Source organism: Aphelocoma coerulescens, chromosome 2 (genome assembly GCF_041296385.1).
Source record: "Aphelocoma coerulescens isolate FSJ_1873_10779 chromosome 2, UR_Acoe_1.0, whole genome shotgun sequence".
NCBI lineage: Eukaryota > Metazoa > Chordata > Aves > Passeriformes > Corvidae > Aphelocoma > Aphelocoma coerulescens.
In genome coordinates, this window is record NC_091015.1 from 27,263,907 (window position 1) to 27,284,508 (window position 20,602).

The 20,602-nt window shown below is 37.5% G+C and overlaps 1 protein-coding gene across 3 annotated transcripts in view; it reads right to left on the reverse strand.

Annotated features, from left to right (window-relative positions):
- Positions 1 to 2,844: 2,844 nt before the first annotated feature.
- LOC138106376 (collagen alpha-1(XXVIII) chain-like) overlaps positions 2,845 to 20,602 on the reverse strand; it is a 69,774-nt gene continuing 52,016 nt past the window's right edge. For 2 of the 3 annotated variants that reach the window (XM_069006892.1, XM_069006893.1), the window contains 11 exons: positions 20,032 to 20,100; positions 17,436 to 17,504; positions 12,549 to 12,617; positions 10,504 to 10,584; positions 10,386 to 10,421; positions 10,170 to 10,206; positions 9,315 to 9,869; positions 7,957 to 8,162; positions 5,660 to 5,876; positions 5,053 to 5,229; positions 2,847 to 4,388 (listed from right to left, as the gene is read on the reverse strand). In XM_069006892.1, coding sequence (XP_068862993.1) covers positions 5,060 to 5,229; positions 5,660 to 5,876; positions 7,957 to 8,162; positions 9,315 to 9,869; positions 10,170 to 10,206; positions 10,386 to 10,421; positions 10,504 to 10,584; positions 12,549 to 12,617; positions 17,436 to 17,504; positions 20,032 to 20,100 — 1,509 coding nt within the window. In that variant the 3' untranslated portion in view covers positions 2,847 to 4,388; positions 5,053 to 5,059. Of the gene's footprint in view, positions 4,389 to 5,052; positions 5,230 to 5,659; positions 5,877 to 7,956; positions 8,163 to 9,314; positions 9,870 to 10,169; positions 10,207 to 10,385; positions 10,422 to 10,503; positions 10,585 to 12,548; positions 12,618 to 17,435; positions 17,505 to 20,031; positions 20,101 to 20,602 lie in introns of all 3 variants that reach the window. The other variant, XM_069006894.1, reaches the window with a different exon arrangement.

The window sequence follows — 20,602 nt, forward strand, 5'->3', positions numbered from 1 at the left end:
TGTGTTAATTAATTGGAAAATACTGCCTGTCTGGTCAGCAGAAATATATCTTACCTATCAATTTAGAATGTAGTTAAGACTGATAGAAGCTGTCCTTTGAGAAAACATGATGCACTAGGGAGTTGCCCTGAATGAAGTAAGAAGTAGCTGAGATTGACAATTATGTCATGAATGTAATTCAGAAGAATTACTAGCTGTTTGCTTTCCATGGAAACATCTATCCCCAGCCTCAATCTCCCCACCCATGCCTGTGTGCTCAGCCAGCCCAAGGCACCCCAGGGCCAGCAGGCAGCAATCAGGCCACAAAATCCCTGAAATCCTTCTCTGAAATCCTGCTTTCCGGTGCTGAGCATCTCCCCTGCAGTCCCTCTTCCCAACCCCTGCTACTGAGGGCACATCCTGGGGTCCTTTTTGATTTACTGATCATTTATTTACTGCTCTGGCAGGTTTTTTTAACTGTCCTGAAAGCTTTAAGCTGCTGAGCCAGTCAAAACGATTCCAGTAGCATTTGGGATTAGCTGAGTTATTTTAAAGCTGATCCAAAACTCTTTGGGGGTTTTACTCACATGTTGAGCTTGTGCTTGCCAGATTGATTCTTGTCAAAGTCCTTATTGACCACTATTTTTATAATAAGAAATAGTTTTCTTTGTGCCCCAGGGTTAACCATGCCAGATGTTGGTGATCCCTTTTGCCAAACCAAAAAAATGCAAGAAGTCTCCCTGTCCACATGTAGGAAGGTTGCAGCTGCTAAAAGGAGAGATTGTGGGACAATGGGCTCTCCTTCTTTTATCTTACAAATTGCTCTAAAATAGGTCTTACATACATTAGAAAGCCAAAACAGAAAACCTTTATGGAGTATGTTTTAGAGACTTACCCATTTGTCTGAATTTCTACATATTCCTGGTTAGGAAAAAAGTCACACTTCAGTAGCATTTGGCTCAAAATTTGAGTTTCACTTATCCCTGAAGCTTAGAACTGGTTCAGGTCAATGAAAAGATATAATAATACCCCTGGAAATAAAAACCCTTATATTTAAGGCAGTCTCAAGCAAAAAATCTAGTAACTAAATATAATTTATAATTAATATTTCTTTGTCTAGTTATCAAGTATGGTAGCTGTCTCCTTATGTTTGCCTGTGGAATTTCAAAACCTTGATCTGCTGCAGTTTGACTTCAGCAGCACTTGGAAGAGTTCTACAACTGGAAGGTAAAAGGTCAGCCTAGGGAGACAGAAATGATTTTAAAGAATGACTGAAAAGAAGCTACAGGAGGAGTGACAGCGATGTCTAAGATCTCAGTGCTGAACCTACAGTTTCTCATGTGTCAGCAGAAAAATTGCTCTACTTGCCAGTAGAGCTGGGGAGTCCCAGCCCACACACCTGCCCATGAATGCTTTGGCCCTTTCACTGAGGGGTGCAGCAGGAGGAGTTGTTTGTTTTGTTAATAAAAGGAGAACCATCAAGTTACCTGTGAGAACGTGCCTGTAACTGTGTGTTGTGATGCCCTTGCAGGCTTTGAGAAGGGTGTGCTGTATGTACAGATGGTATCAAAAGAATTCAGGAAGCAACCAAGGAAAAGAAGTGCAGGCATGTGGCACTAAATCTATGCTGTCCATAAAATGTTTCTTTACAAATGTGGATGTTGGTCTCAGCTATGCTATCAATAGTAACATTTTTGGTTTCTTTTTCTTAGTCTTTTTCTTCTTCTTTCTTTTTCTTTTTATTTCCATTTTCCCCTTCAAGGAATGTCTTTGATGGCAGCTTCTGAATGAGGAAAAATGTTAATCAGTTTTCCAAGGATGTTCAAAACTGCAGTGCAGGAAATGTTGCATATCTTCAGTCAATTTAGGGTAAGAGAGGAAATTTGAAGATGTGAAAGAAACAGAGGAGTGCAGACAGCAGGAAGGTCAATGCAGAGGCAGTTTTATTAATGTCTAAATGAGTCCTAGGGACGGACAGCGACTGAGTAAAGGGTTAAGGTAAAAGATGAATTCCATCTGATACTCATTAACAAGAGACTGGTAGAGCTTCTCAAAGGGAAAAGCTGCTGCTGTTCTATGTTGAGCAAATGGAGCACTATTTTCCTGGTAATTTTCTGAGTCTTAATCTGAACTCTTAAAATCAAGGATGTCAAAAAAAGAATTTATCTTATAATGATCAGTTCTATAGAAAAGTCTCTGTTACTCACTACTCTTAGATTTTATGGTTTATAGCATTTGGCCCAGTCCAGCAGAAGATTTAAGGATTTAATGATTAAACTACTTTTGCTTTTAAAATTTGGCCGTGACAAAAATAAAGGTTTGGTTTTTTTTCAGTGAAAACTGTAATGCTCTCAGCAATGATCTTGCATGATTTTACTCTAGCCGGGAATAAAACAGTGGATGTTTGGCAAGCAGGGCCCTCTCCTGGTTTATTGCCCCATGACACCTTTGAGAAGACGGGAGCCAATGCTGCCAGTCATTGCTGATGCAGATTTAGAGAAGAGTCCTTTCAGGAGGCAGTTATGTGCTTTTCCATAGTTTTTCTATATATCAGAGCATACCTTCAGAGTTTGCAGTCTGGAGATACACAAAAAGACCCAAACAGAAAAGGATGCTCGTTTCAGGATAATCTGATTTGAACAGCATACAACTTTTAAAACAACCTTATAGCCTTCACTTTTCCCTCTTTGCTACAAAAGGCTTAGTCAACTCTACATAAAAGTGAAAAATAAAGCAGTGGTCTTTTGTATAACACCGGTTTAACTGCATTAAAATGAGTCCTTGTGTGCATGTTAAAGAGTAACTGCTTGTTTTATAACCTTAAGTAACAAATGATGTCATTCTTTGTACTTACTAAAGCTTGTCAGATTTACCAGAAAGGTTTTCACTAAACGTTATAGAAGATATTGCAAACCCATAACCTACATTGTCACATTTATTCCCAAACTCATTATTCTCAATATTTCTTAGACAGATGTATTTCTTTGTCTGGAGATCTGGAGCTGAACACACAGCTAATCCCATCCCTCAAGCAACTGCCCAAGCACACAAGATTAGAACAGATTTGAAAGATCTTGCAGATTCCTAGGCTTTCTTGCAACTCCAGTGGGCTTTGCTGCTGTGAGTTTCCAGGTGCAGCTAAATGTAAAATATTCCTGGTAGGATTAAGGAGATCTTCATAGTATGCATAGTACAAGGTAGTATGTTTCTCTTTTATTGGTCCATGTCACACAGAAATTAATTGTGCCCTCGGAGGTTTTTTGAGAGATCATCATTTTAGTATAAGTATATCATCATCATTTTAGTTCTGAGAATAAGAACAGGATGTTTTCTGGGGCTGTTCTCAGTTTATTTCATTTCTAACTTCAAACTTATTTTAAAAGGTCAGATTTTTGGGAAAAAAATTTAAAACTTTTAAACTCTTCTTCAAGCACTGATTTCCATAGAATTAGGTTTGCATCCTATTTGCTGCAAAAAAAGCTCATTTTGCAAGGTACATCCTGTCATTTGTTCACAAATTGTGTAAGGAATTGTTTAAACACATCAAGTATTGTCCATACTGACTGTGTAGATTCTAGTCTTTTGTTTATGAAGAAATAATGATGCATGACTCTTCATCAGGTATTACTTTCCATTTTAATCATATGTTTGTCATTTTCAGTTTTAACAACGTGCTTATATAGGATTATGGCTAAAAATAGAAAGGATATGAGTAAACATTAGTATACATCTTTCAGTGGTTTTCCCTTTTTTGGTTTAGTAGCATATATTAGAGTGAAATACTTTTTTTTTTTTTTAACCCAGAGGCCCTGAGAAATTGAAATGTACTGACTATCCTAAAGGACATGAAGAATCCTGTTTTTAATGTGTGTTTTGGATGTTAATCTAAGTGTGCTTTACTAATGGACAAAACCCCTATTTAATCACCTATAGCTGTGTTACTTACATTCCAGAGAGGAACTCTAATTAATAGAAATCTTTATTTATGTCTCTAAATGCTGTATTAAGAGGGCTAATTTCAGGAACAACTTACTATTGTTTAAAACTAGAGCATATTTTATTCTTCCACGAGACTAAGAGACCTCTGTCATTAAGAACTAAATGTAAACAGTTTTGACATTTTAATCTGAAAAACAGAATCTCATTATTGCCATGTGGAGTAGTATCAAGTTACTGTAAATTCGGAGGGAAAAGGTGTGTCTGTATGTGTGATCCCAAGTTATTGCTATGGTGTTGCAGATAGCGTACATTATACAGGAATCTGGTTAACATGCAGACCGTAGTGGGGAAAGCAATAAAGTGCAGAAGCAATAACTTCATGCTAACACTTCATTTTGGATTCTTCTCAGCCAGTTCTTCCTCAGAACACATGAACTTCCAGCTTCAAAAGTTCCCAACAGAAGTAATTTCTAGAATAAATAAGAAATTGTTTAATTTTCCTGAAAAGTTTTGAAAAACATGCTCTGCAGGTCAATAAAATTTTCCTGTACTGAAAGTCGAAATAGAGTATTTAATGCAAGTTATTGGGGATGAGTTATATGGCTTTTGTAAAGGCACTTTTGCACTATTGATAAATAACCTCTCTGAAGGCCATTCCTCGCTCCCTAAGAATGTGGATCTAAGATAGCCAGTATAGGCTGACTGGATTTCCAAAATGTAAGGTCCCTCCCCAAAGGAAAATTGCATTGATTTGAGAGAGACAGTCTTGTAACTTGTAAGTTGTGAAAAGAATAAAACAAAAAAAGGGGATAAATGGTCAGTTGACAGATGTCACTGAAGGATGGATGCCGTGGTCTGTCCTACTCAAGATAATAATAAGTTATCTAGGGAAGGGAGTAAATAGGGAGGTGACAAAGTTGGAGTTGGTGACAATATTGTGTCCCTTTAAAGTAGTTAAGTAGCAGTAGTAAAGTTGTAAAGAAAAGGAGTGACTGCAAGAAGTTGCAGAAGGACCTTGTGATATTGACTGCATAGGCTGTGAGTTGAAAAGGAAAACTGAATTTTGATTAATGTAAAATAAAACATAAGGGGGAAAAGAAGTGATCGAGGGAGGACCTGAAGGAGAAAACTTACTTATTAATCAATCAACACAGGTTTCTCGACATTCTTTTTCTGTTTCAAATCTGTTGTTGGTACCATTACAACCTCCATACCAGAACTGGCCACAAGAATTGCCATTCTTGTCATAATACCATTTCACCACGTAGTCCCAACAATCCCCTGGTTTCATAGGTTCCAAGCACCTTGGATCTGAAAGTGCATCAGTAAAAGTTAGCTTGGATTCTGGGGATAAGTTGTTATCTTAGAAGTGCCTCCTTCAGTAAGAAAAGCATCTCTTTTTTTTTTCTTTCTTGTAGTGCCTGGCCAAATTCCATTTCCATTAATGACTTACCTGAACAGGCCTAAAAATACACAGGATCAGTTGGAAATAAGACTGCCTAAATCCTGATGCAAGAATCAAGCTGCTATTGAAATACCTAAGCATGCAGTTGGTACACAAGGGTATCATCTGAGTCTGAAAATCTGGCTCTGACTGTGTGTAGTGTCTGTAGACAGAACACCCAGAAATACAAAAAGTAATAAAATCTAAATGATATTGGAAGGGGGAGTGGGGTTTGCTCATCGCTTTTTTTGGTACAGACTCGCTACGCGCTATCTGCGGGCAGTATTTATTACTCACTTTTTTGGGTTGTTGCTACCTGTGTTGGCAACACAGCTAGCTGGTGATCTTCAGCAGCAGTTCCACCAAACAAAGGATTGACAACTGGACTTAGGGGTTTGATTTCAGACATGTTATAAACTGGGGGAAGTATCGATTCTCTGTGAGCGGAGGTGGTCACAGTGTGGTCCTGAGCAGATGGCAGAGGTTCAGTGTATCTGGATTGCGATGGACTATGCTGCAAAAGGAGTCAAAATCTTAAAATTCTGTCTGGGCTCAGATGCTATGAGAAAAAAAATTACAGAATTATGCAGGAAAATTTTGCTAAACAATGTGTGAAAAAATACTGTTAACAGCAGGTCAGTTTGGACCTTCTTCTAGTGATTACTCAGTATGGAACCATAATTTTCTGACAATGAGAGCATAATGAAAAGGCAAAGTAATGACTTCAATTTAGTCACTAAGCTGAATTCATTCAATTCAAGCAAATTTCCAGTCACTACTTAGTCTGTAATACTAATAAAACAAAAAATGGAAGGAATTTTTTGATAAATCAGTGCTGCTTAACATCTAGTACACTCATTGGGCATGATCTGACATCTTCAATCTGTCATATTTCTGGCTAACAGCCAGTTGCTAATCATTAGAATTTTAAAATTTACCTTGATAGAAGTGTTAAGCAGTCAACCCTGGTCTTCAAATTACAACTATTATATAAAAAATTGCCTCTCTAAAATTTTAGTATATTCAAGAAGATTTGCAAGGTTCTTAGTACAGTATAGTACAAATAGCTGCCTTAATCAGACATTGATTACTTACTGAGAAGAGATAGGAATTTGACACTATTCAATATCTTCCCATTTACAGGCCACTACTGACAAAGTCAGTTTGAGAAAACTCTTCAGAGTCATTGGAACTCAGCCTAGGTGAAATGTAAAGGTGCAGACAATTCATACAATCCTTAAATTTTGCATTTCTTCTCTAGGTCTACAAAAAGACTGTGTTTATATACGATAGTAATTCAACAGTTTGAAGATTTAACTATAAACACAGCCAGCCAGAACCAAGTGTGTGAGCATCTAATCCTATCTGATATATCTGAGAACCTACCTAAGAATCCTTTCTGATTCTTATCACATGCTTTATAAAGTCAGCATCTGTCTTGGTTTACTTTTATTTTTCTTAATAATACAGAATGTCAAAACTGACCCTCAGTGTCTCACAGATCTGTCTAGAGGTATTACAAGCCTCAATCACGCCTACCAAAGGAGCTCTTATTCTTAGAAATTAACCTGGATTTTGAAAGTGAACTATTTAATTATGAACGGTATTATATAAACAATAACACAAGGATAAATAATCTTTAATAATTAATAAGTGGATAATCCATTGAATCCTCCACAGTAAGTCAGTAATATTTAATTATCTCTAATCTGTATTAAATTAATATTTTAATACCAGTATCATGGTCTGCTATATCCATTCCATGCAGCTACAGAGGTTTACACATCAAATATTTCAACCAGTTTATCCATCTGGTTATAAGGGCAAGCAAAGTTCAACTTTTATCATTGACTACTTTAGGCAAAGCAATAAAAACACCCTAAGGTGTTAGTGCTGATCTACTGCACAGGTGACAAATATCCTAACCCAATACCCCAACAGTGGCTGAAAAATACTGGAGACCCAATAAGGGAACTAAGGTGATACACACCTGCAGAAAATATTATCTATTGCATTAAAGCTCTCCCTGTCCTGTCTGTCTGTGCAGCAGCACTGTTTTGGAGGGCAGAACCTCAGTGCAGGTCAGAAGAAATTTTAAGCTGGAGAATGAAGAGTAACAAATAAGGAGTCCTACAAGTACAGCCCAATGTGGAAAGTGAAACAACACCAAAGGCTTAATAACTTGGAAATATGGCTGGGAACAACCTGGAAACTGCGTGCCACAACAAGAAGCATTGTACTAACAATCAGCTTGCACATAAATAAATGTCTTATCCACTGTGTGCATGCCTCAATAGAAATGTAGGAGCTCTAACTCACTTCTGAGATTAATTAAGACCTACAAAAAATGTGAGAACTGTTAGCATTTATTGAAACCAAGAGGCAGTATTACCCTATTTCTTTTGTAAATGTTTGTTCTCAACAAATAAGTTCACTCTAACTTTAAAAGTTTTTTCCAAACATATTGGTCTGGTCAAATGACATGTTATTTGCATATTAAAAGGCAGGTGGTGAAATAAAGATGGTAAAATATTTGAATTCAAATAAAGCCACACATTTTAAAAACATTTGATAACCATTACTTCTTTACTCACTGGGGAACCAATTCCTTCTGTAGGAAGCACAGCAGTCTCGGAAGTAGTCATTTTAGGTAACTGGCTATTAGCATCTTCCCTGAGAATTTCAGATTCCAGACTTGGAGATGGAGATGGAGATGGAGATGGAGATAACACATTGTAATTTCTGGTGTAGATTGAAGACTCATTCTCACAGATTTTTGTGATCAGTTTATTTTCAAGAGCTGAAAAGATTAATGAATTGATGACATTTTTTAATAGTAATAAAAAGAACTCACAATGATTCAGCACAAGCTCTTAGTGCAGTATTAACCCTAAACCTTTAATCACAGGGTCTTGTGAAACACCATCTTTTGTAGTGATGTCAAAATGCAAATGACAAGTAATAAAGCAACACAGTCTCTGAACTATTTTATTTTAATGCCATGTTGTCATTTTAAGAAGAAACAGATGAAAAATGAGAGTGAAGGGAAAAAAGCCTTTACATGTAAGAAAGAAAAAGAAAATCTGGGCATGGTTTTCTACTAATTTGCAAAAATAAAAAACACCAGTGAATGGGAATATTTTTATATTGAATGCTAAAGTCTGAGTCAGAGCCCTAAATGTAATCCCATTGGAACCAGAACCTTAGCTTGGATTCCTCTTAATGCCTTAAATCCAGACTTAACTTCATTCACAGTCTCAGCACAGCAAAATAAGATTATACTCAGGTAAAGTATAGGCTGGTCTACAGTTAGTCTAGGTCAATGTACTTTTTTTTTCATAGGTCATCATAGATTTCCTCTGGGTTTGCTCCTGATTTCACCTGTAGCCACAGAATTTTTTCAAGCCACATACATTGAAATATACAATGTCTATCATATCCCATTCCCTTGTGTGTGGGTCCAGCATTTTTTCCCTGGAATCAGGGTGAAAGCATAGGTTTCCCTATGGCTTTCAGAAAAAAACCAAAAAAATGAAAGAATGCTTGTAAGAGAGAGTGGAGGGATTCCAAGACTGACAAGGCCCAAAAGAAAGAGAGAGTCCGAGATGTTACATCAAGGTGGAGGGAAATCTACACCTCTCTTGGGTGAAACTATGGCCAAGCACAAAAGGACTGTGAAGGAAGGCTGATGCAATCTCTCACAAAAGAGGAGTATCCCAAAGAAGACCTGGGCTTAGAAAACTGATGTTCTTTGTAGTTTATTGTTTCTGCAAGAGGCAAAAATTTGGCAAAGGTTTAATTTGGCCAAAGATGATGCGAAACAAGAGTGAGCTTTATCCAACAGAGAAATAAAAGCTGCCACTCAGTAGGCTGCCTTGCCTGGCCATGGGAGAGGCCACACTCCCTTTCATGCTTATTTCAAATTTCCTCTTAATGAAATAGTTTCTTTTACCTGAAAGTGTTATGAAGTCATCTATCTGGTAAACATGTTCGTCATCAGGGTCTGTTGCAATGAGCTGCATTTCTTTCAGGAAATCCCCATAATGAGGATCAGTCCTTTGAACAATCCCAATGACAAATATCTCAATATCTGTAGCATGGGCGTCTCTTACTACAGTATCCAGTTGTACTTTATCACGACTGTCCGCTTGTCCATCCGTTATTACAACAGCCACCTTCCTTACTGCCGGGCGCGCTGCCTGGAACAAGCGAATGGCTTCTTGGATAGCAGAAGCTGTGTATGTGCCTTCTCCTAAGTAGGGCATCTTATCAACAGCTGATTTCAGATATTCTTTGCTTGTGTATTGGTTCAGAGAAGACACCAGGTCCACTTTGTGGCTGAAGTTGATGACGCCGATGCGGGTTGTAGCGTGGTTGGCTGAAACCTTGTCAATGAATGTTTTCATAAAGGTTTTGATAATATTGAAGTTATCCGGTCCAACACTTTCTGAACTGTCAATGACGAATACTAGTTCCAGTGGCATTACTCTACATTTGATACCACAACCTAGAAAATACCCATTTCAGACAATTTATGAGAAACCACCTTCAAAAAATGAATTGAGCTCACACATCAGATTTACAGTCAGTTAAAACTCAGTTAATGAATTAATTTCTAGTTACTGGTACTGATCACAGAAACAGAGCTGGACCAAATTACTTCAGGTATAGCTCTGGCAAGATAGAGAGCATCGTTTTCATATCAGTGGTATCCTGACACACAAACATGCAGAGGAGAAATCCATTCAGTCAATATAAATTCACTTTGTTTTATCAGAAGTACTTTTTTCCAGACTGTAATGCTTACCACATATTTCGTTGATAAGTCTGATAACATCTTCTCTCTGAAAAAGAGTATTAACTTGTTGTGTGTTCTGGTGTTAAGAATGCTGAAATATTTATATATTTACAAAAATGCAGGCAATGCAATATCTCATAAAGACCCTCATAAAGATCACATAACCTTTAAATATTTTCCCCAGATAAACTACTATTGCTTCAAATAATTTATTTATATACTTACTGAAAGACCAGCTTCACCTTTTCTTCCCCCACTTCCCTGAAAACATTAAGAGTGATATAATTAACAATTTGCTTAATTTCTATTTTGTAAATTTCAGTAACATGAAAATGTGTTTTACCTTTGGCCCTGGAGGTCCTGGGTCTCCAATCTCTCCTTTGGCACCTTTGCTCCCTGGATCACCTTTATCTCCATAGTCTCCCTAATTTAAAACAACTGTATTAAATATAGTCATAGCTCCAGTTTCGTTGATTATCAGAGCTGGAAGGTTCCATGAGCTTTAAAGATAAATTTTTCTGGCTTGTTTTGTTGTTTTTTCTTTTTATTAATGGTTTATCTTGTATGTATTATAAGGAGAATATCTGAAAGCAGGCTCTCAGAGAAAGCAAAATGGGCAGTAAAAGCATCTTTGAGAAATTTCTATGAAAACTTACCTTAGTTCTTGAGGGGGAGTAAAGACATCTATATGCAAATGCCAAGAATCTATAATATTTACTGGTCTTTGATTTTCTTGAACTCTAAAACCATGTTTATACTGGACCTATGCTAATTTAGACTTATGGAGAGATATAATTGCCTCAGATCAGCCACTGTGCTGAAACTCACACCAGCTCTGCATAAAAGCCAAATGAAAACCTGTGAGCTTTCAAAGGACAAACGAAGAGGCAGGCTTGGACTGTTATATCCATTGGAAAATACAATGTTTCACATTTAGAAGCAATTCTGCACTTTTCCCCTCAACTGACTAGACTTTTTGATTTCCAAAAAGTGAGAGGTTTCAACATTATGAGACAGTTTTCATACAATGCAGGTATAAAATATATTGTAAATAAGATTCAGGTTCTAAATTAGACATTTTTTTAAAGAAGAAGATTGTACAGGACAGTTTTTTTACTTCTCTCTGGAAATTACTAACCAGCTTACATTTCACTTGAAATTTTAAAGCTTATGAATTTGTCTAGATTACTGTCTATTTTGATATCATTCCTCATTATTATCCAGCCAGTGGAATCACACAGGTACCTCCTGTGTTACAGCCTTCACTGTGGTTACCAGTTTGTTGCCAGTTTTAAAGAACCCTTTTGACTCTCAGTCTGATTCTGATCTTATTCAAACCGGTGTAAATCTGGAAATTGTACACAGCTTCTCCACAGCATTAAGAAAACCAGTTTCAACTAAGTAAGGTCTTGGAAGACAGCTCTTATTATATTTTACAAAATCATAGCATCCAGCAAAGGATATTACTTTCCATTACCTGTCAATGAATTGAATCGAACATCATCAAAGTTAATGTCAGCATTAATAATAATGGGAAAGCAAATATGATTTGCTGACTGTGGTGGTGGTGCTACTTTCTTACCCTTAAATATACTAAAACCTGATCTTTTTGGTTCATATACAAAATTCCTGCTGAACTAAACCATTCCTTTTCATGTGTGACAAGACTGCTATATTAATAGCAAACACAAAAGTTTGCTTGGAGAAAAGTCACTTGGAGAGATTTACATTGGGTCACAAAGATTAGCCAATATACAAGATGAATATGAAGATCAGTGAAAATATTGCAGCTATTATTATAGTATGTGGCATTTGGAATGTGAGTGAAAACGTAACTAGGAGGCAGAAATTTGAATCTGTGTGAAAGAGCTTGATATTCACATAAAAGCTCCCAAGCTGTTAGATGTGAATAGTTAAGTGTAGGAAATTATCACAACTTTTATAAAAACCAGGAAGTTATTCAGTAAGGAAAGATTCAAGCTTGGCCTTCAACCATTGCAGAAAAAAACAAGTCAAATAAAACAAAGCCCTTAAATGATATTAATTCTAAAGCGATTCCTTTTTTTGTCGGAGACTGGCAAATAAAAGGACATTTTGTAATACCCCAAAAACATAAAAAATAACTGAATACATAATTTTAATAACAGAATTATTCTCCTGCTAACAGGTATGAGCTCATTCTAGATCCTACTTTGTAATCTGGTCCTTAATGACCATCAGGATTTTCACAGACTTCAAAGCTGACAATGAATAGTAGGTACCTACCTTGCTAGCTAAACAAGGTAATGTCTTTGTCTTCTGTTTCTCTTCAAAGACCTGTCACACCAAATAACCAATAAAGGAAGAAAACCCCTTTTTTTTTCTCCTTACTTCAAACTTAGGATTTACCTTTTGTCCAGGAAGGCCAGGTCCTATTGATCCTTTTGGTCCAGGAGAACCTTTACTTCCTTTTTCTCCCTGAGCAGAATATGAAACTTAAGTTTAACTGAAAATTAATGTAAAATCTATGCTGTTCTCTATTCACTTTAGAACACTCTGCATCATAGAGAAAGCAGGGATGAAGCACACAAAACTGGTCTAAGGCTGGAGAAATAAGCAATTGGCTATGATTCAGAACATACATGAGAACCTTATTAATTCCTGATTAATTAAATTTGTCATTCCACTGAAAGAGATGAAAGACAAAAGTAACCTCTTAGAGGCTCAGATACTTATTCATCCTGTCTACAAGCAGTAAAATGAGGTCCAAACCAAATTTTCTCTAAAAACACACATTCATGATCTCTCTAGGGTAAACTTAGTTTTTCTGATCTTAAGTAAATAAGAAGACATCTCTACCCTTCACAGTGTGGAAAGCAGAGCATTTTTCTGCTGATAATTCAAAAGAGAGTATCAGTCCAGTTACAAAGCTCAAAACTGTTTATAAGGATTGCTACACATGCCCTGCTGCATGTACTTTGACTTTAGAAGCATGTCCATACTAGCAGTGTGGGCACACAATGTTGTAAAACACAGCTGTTATATACATGCAGAAAATTCTTCATAGCTTCTGGATTCCAGAAACTTTCTTGCTTTATTTAATAGGGTAACACAAATGTTTTTTACAGATCAGCTGCTGTATGCATTTTAAACACAGCTAGAACTGATTATATTTCCTGGTACATAAATGCTTCACCATAATTCACATAACATAAATAATTCACTTAACAGCAGTGCTTGGTGCCGATATCAAAACCAGCTCCAGAGAATGTCAGTGAGATCAGGAGCAGTTACCACCTGTATCAAACCTAACTATGAGGTGCAAGTACAGGGTTAGTCTGTTCTACTTTTCAGTCAAGAGCTCTCACTTGTCCCTCTGAAGCATCTTTTACTAATTCTTGTATTGCTGCTCACAAATGGGTCTAAAGGGGTGATACTGCTCATAATGGACAGAGAAACACAAAAATGTTTCCAAGTTTATCCAGCCTTCACCTAATGTGCACCAGTGCAGCAGGACTGATCACTGACTATCCCTGCTGTGCTGGATAGGGGCTTATGGATTTCTGCAGGCAGAGAAACAGCTGCACAGCGCACAGCTAAGCCAACCTTCTCTTCCTTGTACTAAGGGCTCCTGGCTCCCCTGAGCTGGGAATTCACCAGGAGTTAGGCAATGAGATGCAGCTCCTCAAAGGCAGTGTACTGCATGTCCATGGATGGTTTTCCCTGTCCGAATTCCAGATCTGACTGAGATCCTGCTGAGATGACGGCTTCTGTTTGCACATGGGTGCATTGTGGTCTTGCCCTGTGCTAGGAAAGATATCCAAGGCACACCACTGTTCACATCTCCACTGGAGCACTGCTTTCATAGCCTTGCCCTGTGGGTGCCTCTTGATCTACTAGCCCTGACTTGGGGAATTAAAAGCTCTGCTTGCCATCAGGGCTACCTATCCCTGACCTGCTAACCAGTAGCCTCTTGCCTTTGTAAGCAGAACTTCCCCTCTCCCCAGTTTCTTACAGCAGCAGCAAGTCAGACACTATGATGTAAATGCTGGAGACTGGAAAACAGTGGATGTATCAAATTACATAGCTGATCCACTAGGGGGATTTCCTGTGAATAGGAAATACTCCTAAGGTGATGGGATGCACAATTTATTTATTTCTGTCATAGGAGCTCACAGTGACTATTTAATCTAATTTCCTTTAAGTTGCTTTTCAGCAGGATTGTGCTTCTCGGGGTCCTCATTTAGGTATTAATGCAAATGGCTTTTAAACACAGTGAAATAGTGTGCCAGTTTGTTCCAAGGCTTGCTGTTCGGCACTGGGATGGACCATCCCTCCCCCCTGGGTCATCACACAGCTTCTTGGTTAACACCTCTGCAGGTCTGCAGAGCACACGCATGTGAACCAAAATCGGGATATGCTGTGTATTCCAGTGGTCATTCACTAGTAATACATGTCAGACCAAACAAAACTAGATTTATTACTGCCATTTGTTGCTGCCCATTTGACACTGTTAGGATGGTGTTCAGGCAATGAAAACTGAATGAGACCTACTGTTCTAAGTAAATTCATACCCATACAGCTGACATTTCTCTCAAGCATGCATGTGAGTTTCATCCTTTAAAACATCAACTGTGGAACCAAATCCTACTTCCTCTACTTGTGCAACAAGTATCAATCAACATTAGAAGGTTTTATCATGGATTCCATAACAGTACATTTAGTAAAACCCAAGAAGTATGCTGTATTAATTTAAAAATATTTATGGCTTTGACAGTTCAATCCATGTACATAATTAAAATCAAACTTGACCACCAGTATTACCAAAATGAACTGAGTGCAGACCTGAGAATGTCTAGACTGTGGTTTTGAAAATGAATCAAGTATAAAAAAAGAAGATCTGTGAACATAACTATCAACATAAAATAACTTGAAAACCAACTCATTTTTGGCATTCCATTCTTACCATATGCAGACCAAGATCTTTCTCCATATATAAAAAAATATTTGGAGTAATATTGGTAGCTCAAATGCAGGAGTAGAGTAGCTTTAATCTGATGAAGAGTGGCCAAAAAGAATGAAGTTTGACATGAGAAGAGATAGAACGACGAAATAGACAGAAGATAACAAGCATTAGTGTGTGGAGAAAACCGGTGCTACCAGAGCAAGACAGTTGCAAAAGTGGCTCAGAAATAAGCTGCTCCTAAGAATTATATAAAAATAATCATAATTTTAAAAAGCAATTGGTAAGGGAAGAAATTAGAAATTGCAAGACTGATGGTACCTACACAACTCATGGACTGCTACAAAAACAATAGAAGCTGAGTTTGACCCACCATATCATTACAGTTTTGTTTTCAAGCCCAAAGACATTTCATAACCAGGACACACTACTTTCCAACATCCCTAAATTCCACATCCTTGCATTAGAAACATATCTTTGTTTGACAGTGTGTCAGTGAACCCTCTTCTTCCACTGGAAAGCTTCCATAATGACACTGAGTTCTCTACACTTGTAAAACATGCTTTAGATATTTTTTCATAGCAGTGCCAACATAACATCCAGACATACATCTGTGCATATCTAAATATATATAGAGAGAAACAAGGGGAGAGAGAGAGAGAGAGAGAGAAAGAGGTCTATATGTGCACACTGAGCATATTCTGGGTAACCCTTACCTTCTCACAGGAACAGAATAATATTGTGTCATCTGTATATTTTTTAATGTATCATCAGATGCATTTGATTGCTGAAACATTTTTGTTCAGAATGGTAATTGTGCTTTTATAATTAACCTTGCATACCCATAGAATTAACAAAGATATAACACAAATATTAGATTCTGGAAACACAACAGAAATTGTTATTAAAGGCAGAAAGGAAAGAGTTTTCCTATACCATAAAGCAATACAGAAATGGGAAAAAAATTTCTGATTTTCACAAGAATGCAGCAAAGAGCCTGTGGAGATTCAGCAAACAAAGGAAGAAGAGAAAAGAAAGTAAGGAGGTTTTTATGTCCTCACATTACAATATGTATTAGCTTTGTGATTACTGATAACAATTAATACAGAGCCAAATTGCAAACAGATCAGAACAAAGGTCTAGACAGTCGTGACTCTTAACCATGTCGAGATCTCTGTCTAAGAAAGTCTGGAAACAAGATAAATCAGAACTCATAAAAGGGAGTTCTATAATAAGGGAAAAAGAAAGAACATAAGAAAGTATGTTTTTATGCTATGAAACACCTCACAGTGAAAAAAAAGGGAAGAGCCCTCTACAGAATAGAAACAGAAATGATGGAACACAAATATAAAAATGGAAGACATTGAAGATGTAATCAAAGTAAGTCTTGAATAAAATAAATTCCAAAGAAATCTGTGCTTTTCTGGTAAAGCTTGTATGAAGTAATTCCACAGTGAACCAAAGAAAGATTCTCCTCTGAATCATATTGCAAACAACATACATTTTCACAATCTGTTTGTTTGTTTGCTTCAGAATGACACTGTTTTCCAAGGAAGACCTGTTTGCCAGTGAATTCCCTGATGGCTTTAGTATCTAGAGCCAAAATCACAGTATAGGGAGGCACCTTTTCTAACCCAACTAGAACATTGCTCCTTTTACTGAACCACCGGTGGTTGACCACTTAGAGCTGGAGACCTGAGCACAATACTCTTGATCCAGAGAAATATTCAATCATATTCTCTATTTTAAGCACACTGATTTAAGGAAAACAGGAAAAACTTGGGCTGTTCTCCACTGGAGCCTCCAGTTTTAATAATTTTTCCACACATTTATGACAAAGCAATTTAACAACTGAATGCTCAGAATATGTTGTCTTGTTTGTGTTTCTCCTTTTAAGGAGAGAAGTTGTGGCTGGAATTGGGTGAGTAAAAACTCAATTAAGAGTATATGGGAGACTGACTAATTTAATTTATATCCATCATTTTGTTTAACTTATTTTGCCACAGTGGATCCCCGTTACTGCCTCTTACAAGTGCTACCCAGAGAAAACCACAGATCTAAGTAAATCAATAAGATGTGGCAGAGACAAGCCTTTTTTCTCCAGGTTAAATATATTTTTAATGACAAGAACAATAGAAGAGCAATTGGATGCAAACAATACTGATAACACAGCAAACAAAGTAAATATTGCATAGCTTTTGAATAAGAAACTTAAGTGTAAAATTATTATTTGCAGGAGTTCACTGATTTGGTAGCAAAGACAGAAAAAAGGCAGTCTCTTTAAGAAACAGTTTTAGAAGAAACTGAACAGATATGGCATTAACCCGGATTACCTTGTCTCCTTGTATGCTGGTGCCAGGGAGGCCAGGTGGGCCAGGGAAGCCTTTACGTCCCATAATACCCTATAACAGTCAGTGAGGCAAAAAAAGAAGGATCAGGAGGTAAACTCGTGGTAACACTATGGAAATAATCCCAAAATTGCTGCAAGCAAAAAAGTAAAACCATGTCAAAGACTCTAGTTCTGATTCTTCGTTGGTTTACACTTTCTCGCTGTGGTAATTATCCTTGGCAAATTCTTAGGAAAGCAAAGGAACAATTAATCTGGAAATAATTACAGAATAAAATTTACTCATAACACAGTGTGATATTTTCCTCATTTTTCCCCACACAGAAGACAACAGAAACCCTGTTTACAGAACAGCTTTGTGCAATCACTCCACCAAAGGGAGGCACAACAGCAGAGGCACAAAGGACCAGAGCAATAAAACCTAGTGTAAGTAAATCTGACAGGCATGTTAGTTCTTGGGCACCATGGTCATATGCCAAGCCCCTGTGGTGCCATAGTCTCTAGGAGCATCAGTCATTCAGAAAATCGTAAGTGGGAGGGGAATAGAGTAAACCCAAAGAAGCACATGCTGATTTGTATCAATACAGTCAAAATCAGGTAGAGCCCTTGTGCTTTGCAGGCAGGCTAATCTAATATTTCAAAGTGACAAAGTGAGGTATATCCTTTTGATTACATCAAAACTAAATTATTGATTTTCCTTTTTCTTTTTTTTCTTTATTTTTAGTTGACAAAGTTTTCAAAATTTGATCAAGCTTCATAAAAGTTTTTGTCAGGTTCAGGTTGGGGCATCCACAGCTCCTCTGGGCAACTGTTCCAGTGCCTCACCACCCTCACACTAAAGAATTTCTTCCTAATATTGAATCTAAACCCACCCTCTTTTAGTGTGAAGCCATTCCCCCCTGTCCTGTCACTACATGCCTAGTCCATCTCTGTCTTTCTTGCAGGCTCCCTTCTGGTACTGGAAGGCTGCAATTAAGTGACTCCTGTACAGGCCCAAAGAAGTTAACTTTAGTTCCAGTGTGGATTGTGGCAGTGCCTCTCCCTGCACTAGGATGTAAGAAATGCTTATTAGACCTCAGCCTTGACGAACTGCACTTGGACTAAGCCCCTCCTGAGCTTATCAGAAACACTGTCTGTTCCCAGGAACTAACAGGCATCTAATGACCTCCTGTTTTTTAACAAACAGGCTTGGAAACTTTATCTTTCTTGACTGAATAACAACCCAAGTGGAATATTTTTGTTACTGAACCTTCAAAGAAAGTTACAGACTCAAATTGTGGCCAGGATGGAAAATCACTATGACTAAAGTCTACTCTCTTGCAACCCTATAAACAGCAGTCCAAGGTGAGAGCCCTTTCAGCTCTCGATTCCCAGAAGGTAAGCAGGTAATTGTATGTCTCAAACATCTATGGCTGTGGAGCCAGCCAAGGATTGGTGGTAATAACAGACAAGAATTGTTGATAATAACCAAGGACTGCTGGTCTTTACACACTGAAAAAGGGTAGGTCATCTCAACCATGAAGCCTTCTCTGTGCCAGGCTGAACAATCCCAGCTGTCTCAGCCTTTCCTCATAGGAGAGGGACTACATACATGTCCTCACCCTTGAAAACAAAATACAGTTTCTCCACAGATAACATATTTTTCAGTCTCAAAGGCTTTGTGCAAAAAGCACATAGGGTCACACATTTGTAGGATTTTGACAGTCCAAACTTGAAACAGGCTATGTCAGTATGATTTACTAAGGTACTGAAATTGCTGCAGCTTTCAGAAAGCAAGGTAAAATCAGACACATCCTGAAAAGGTATTCACACTCTTTGCTTATTGCATACCTGGAGTTGGTGATAGCAATGCTTCTTCATTCAGATGTTAGTTTATACAAAATGGTAGTGGAGGGTTCTGTACTCTCTGCTCTTATGCAAAAAGTTACAAAGGTGTGCCTATGTTTAAATGAAACAGAAGTGGAGAAATATACACAATGTTTGTCCTCATTGCCTCTGTAAAAATAATTGATGGATAAACCTGTAATAAAGAAATCCAGGCAAGTACTGAATGCCTTTTCTTATCCGTATGTCTTTTTTACATTACAAATCACTTCAGTGCAGGGAGAAAAAATTGCCCACATTGCACACTGGTTGCTTATAGAATTAACTTTTTGTTTTTGTATTTCTTTCCTAATGGTTTTACTAACGAAATTAATTGGATTTAATCTGATTGAGCAAAAATTGCAAACATAAAATTCACAATTAATGTATCTTCCAGCACAAAAGAATATCTTGTAAACAGGATAGATACAACCAGAAGAAATATTTCATTTAATTTACCATCCTGATAGCTCTGTTCAATCTCCAGATGTAACCTCATAAAGTCTGGCTGCAAATGCAGTTTTCATCCCATTAGTATTCTTCTTAATCCAGTTGGTAGAAGTGTATGGTTAGTGACCATGTTTATATGCTTGATTTATCCTGAAGTTGCACCAGTGTAAATCAATAACTGATGAAGATTGCTTGGTGTCTGAGAGATCAGAGTCTGGCAGCCAGCACCACAAAAGAGCCCAAAAACTTGAACATGGCATCATACCAACCTTGGGACCCATGATTCCCAATCCTCTTGCCCCCGGGGGCCCAGGAGGGCCTGGATATCCCATGTCTCCCTGAAAATAGTCACAGAAATGTCAGTCATCACCTAGTAAATGTTACATCCTTCCTCCACTTATGAAGCAGTCAAACTACTGAGTTTAAAAAACAAGCCAAACAAATGCTACATAAATAAATAGCTGCTTTATAGATAGGTATATAAAAAAAAAGAGCCCAAAATACAGGCACCCGCATCATTTAAGGTCTAGGTGCAGAACTTTATTTCCCAAGCAAAGGTCCATGTGATCAAAATCACCAGCAGAGTTAGGGCTCTACTTTGCAGGCTTATGAGCTACCAAAAAAAAAAAAAAAAAAAAAAAAAAAAAAGGAACCCATTTGGAAACACCACCATTTTCCCATCATATTTTGCAGGGGCTTACCAGGATGGAGAGGGAGCTTACTAGTGGCACCATGATCATCACCTTTTACTGATACTGTGCTTGTTCTGACACAAGAGACATTTAATTTCCAGAACTGCCAAATCTAGGCGTTTATGAAAATGAAATGAATTTCAATAGC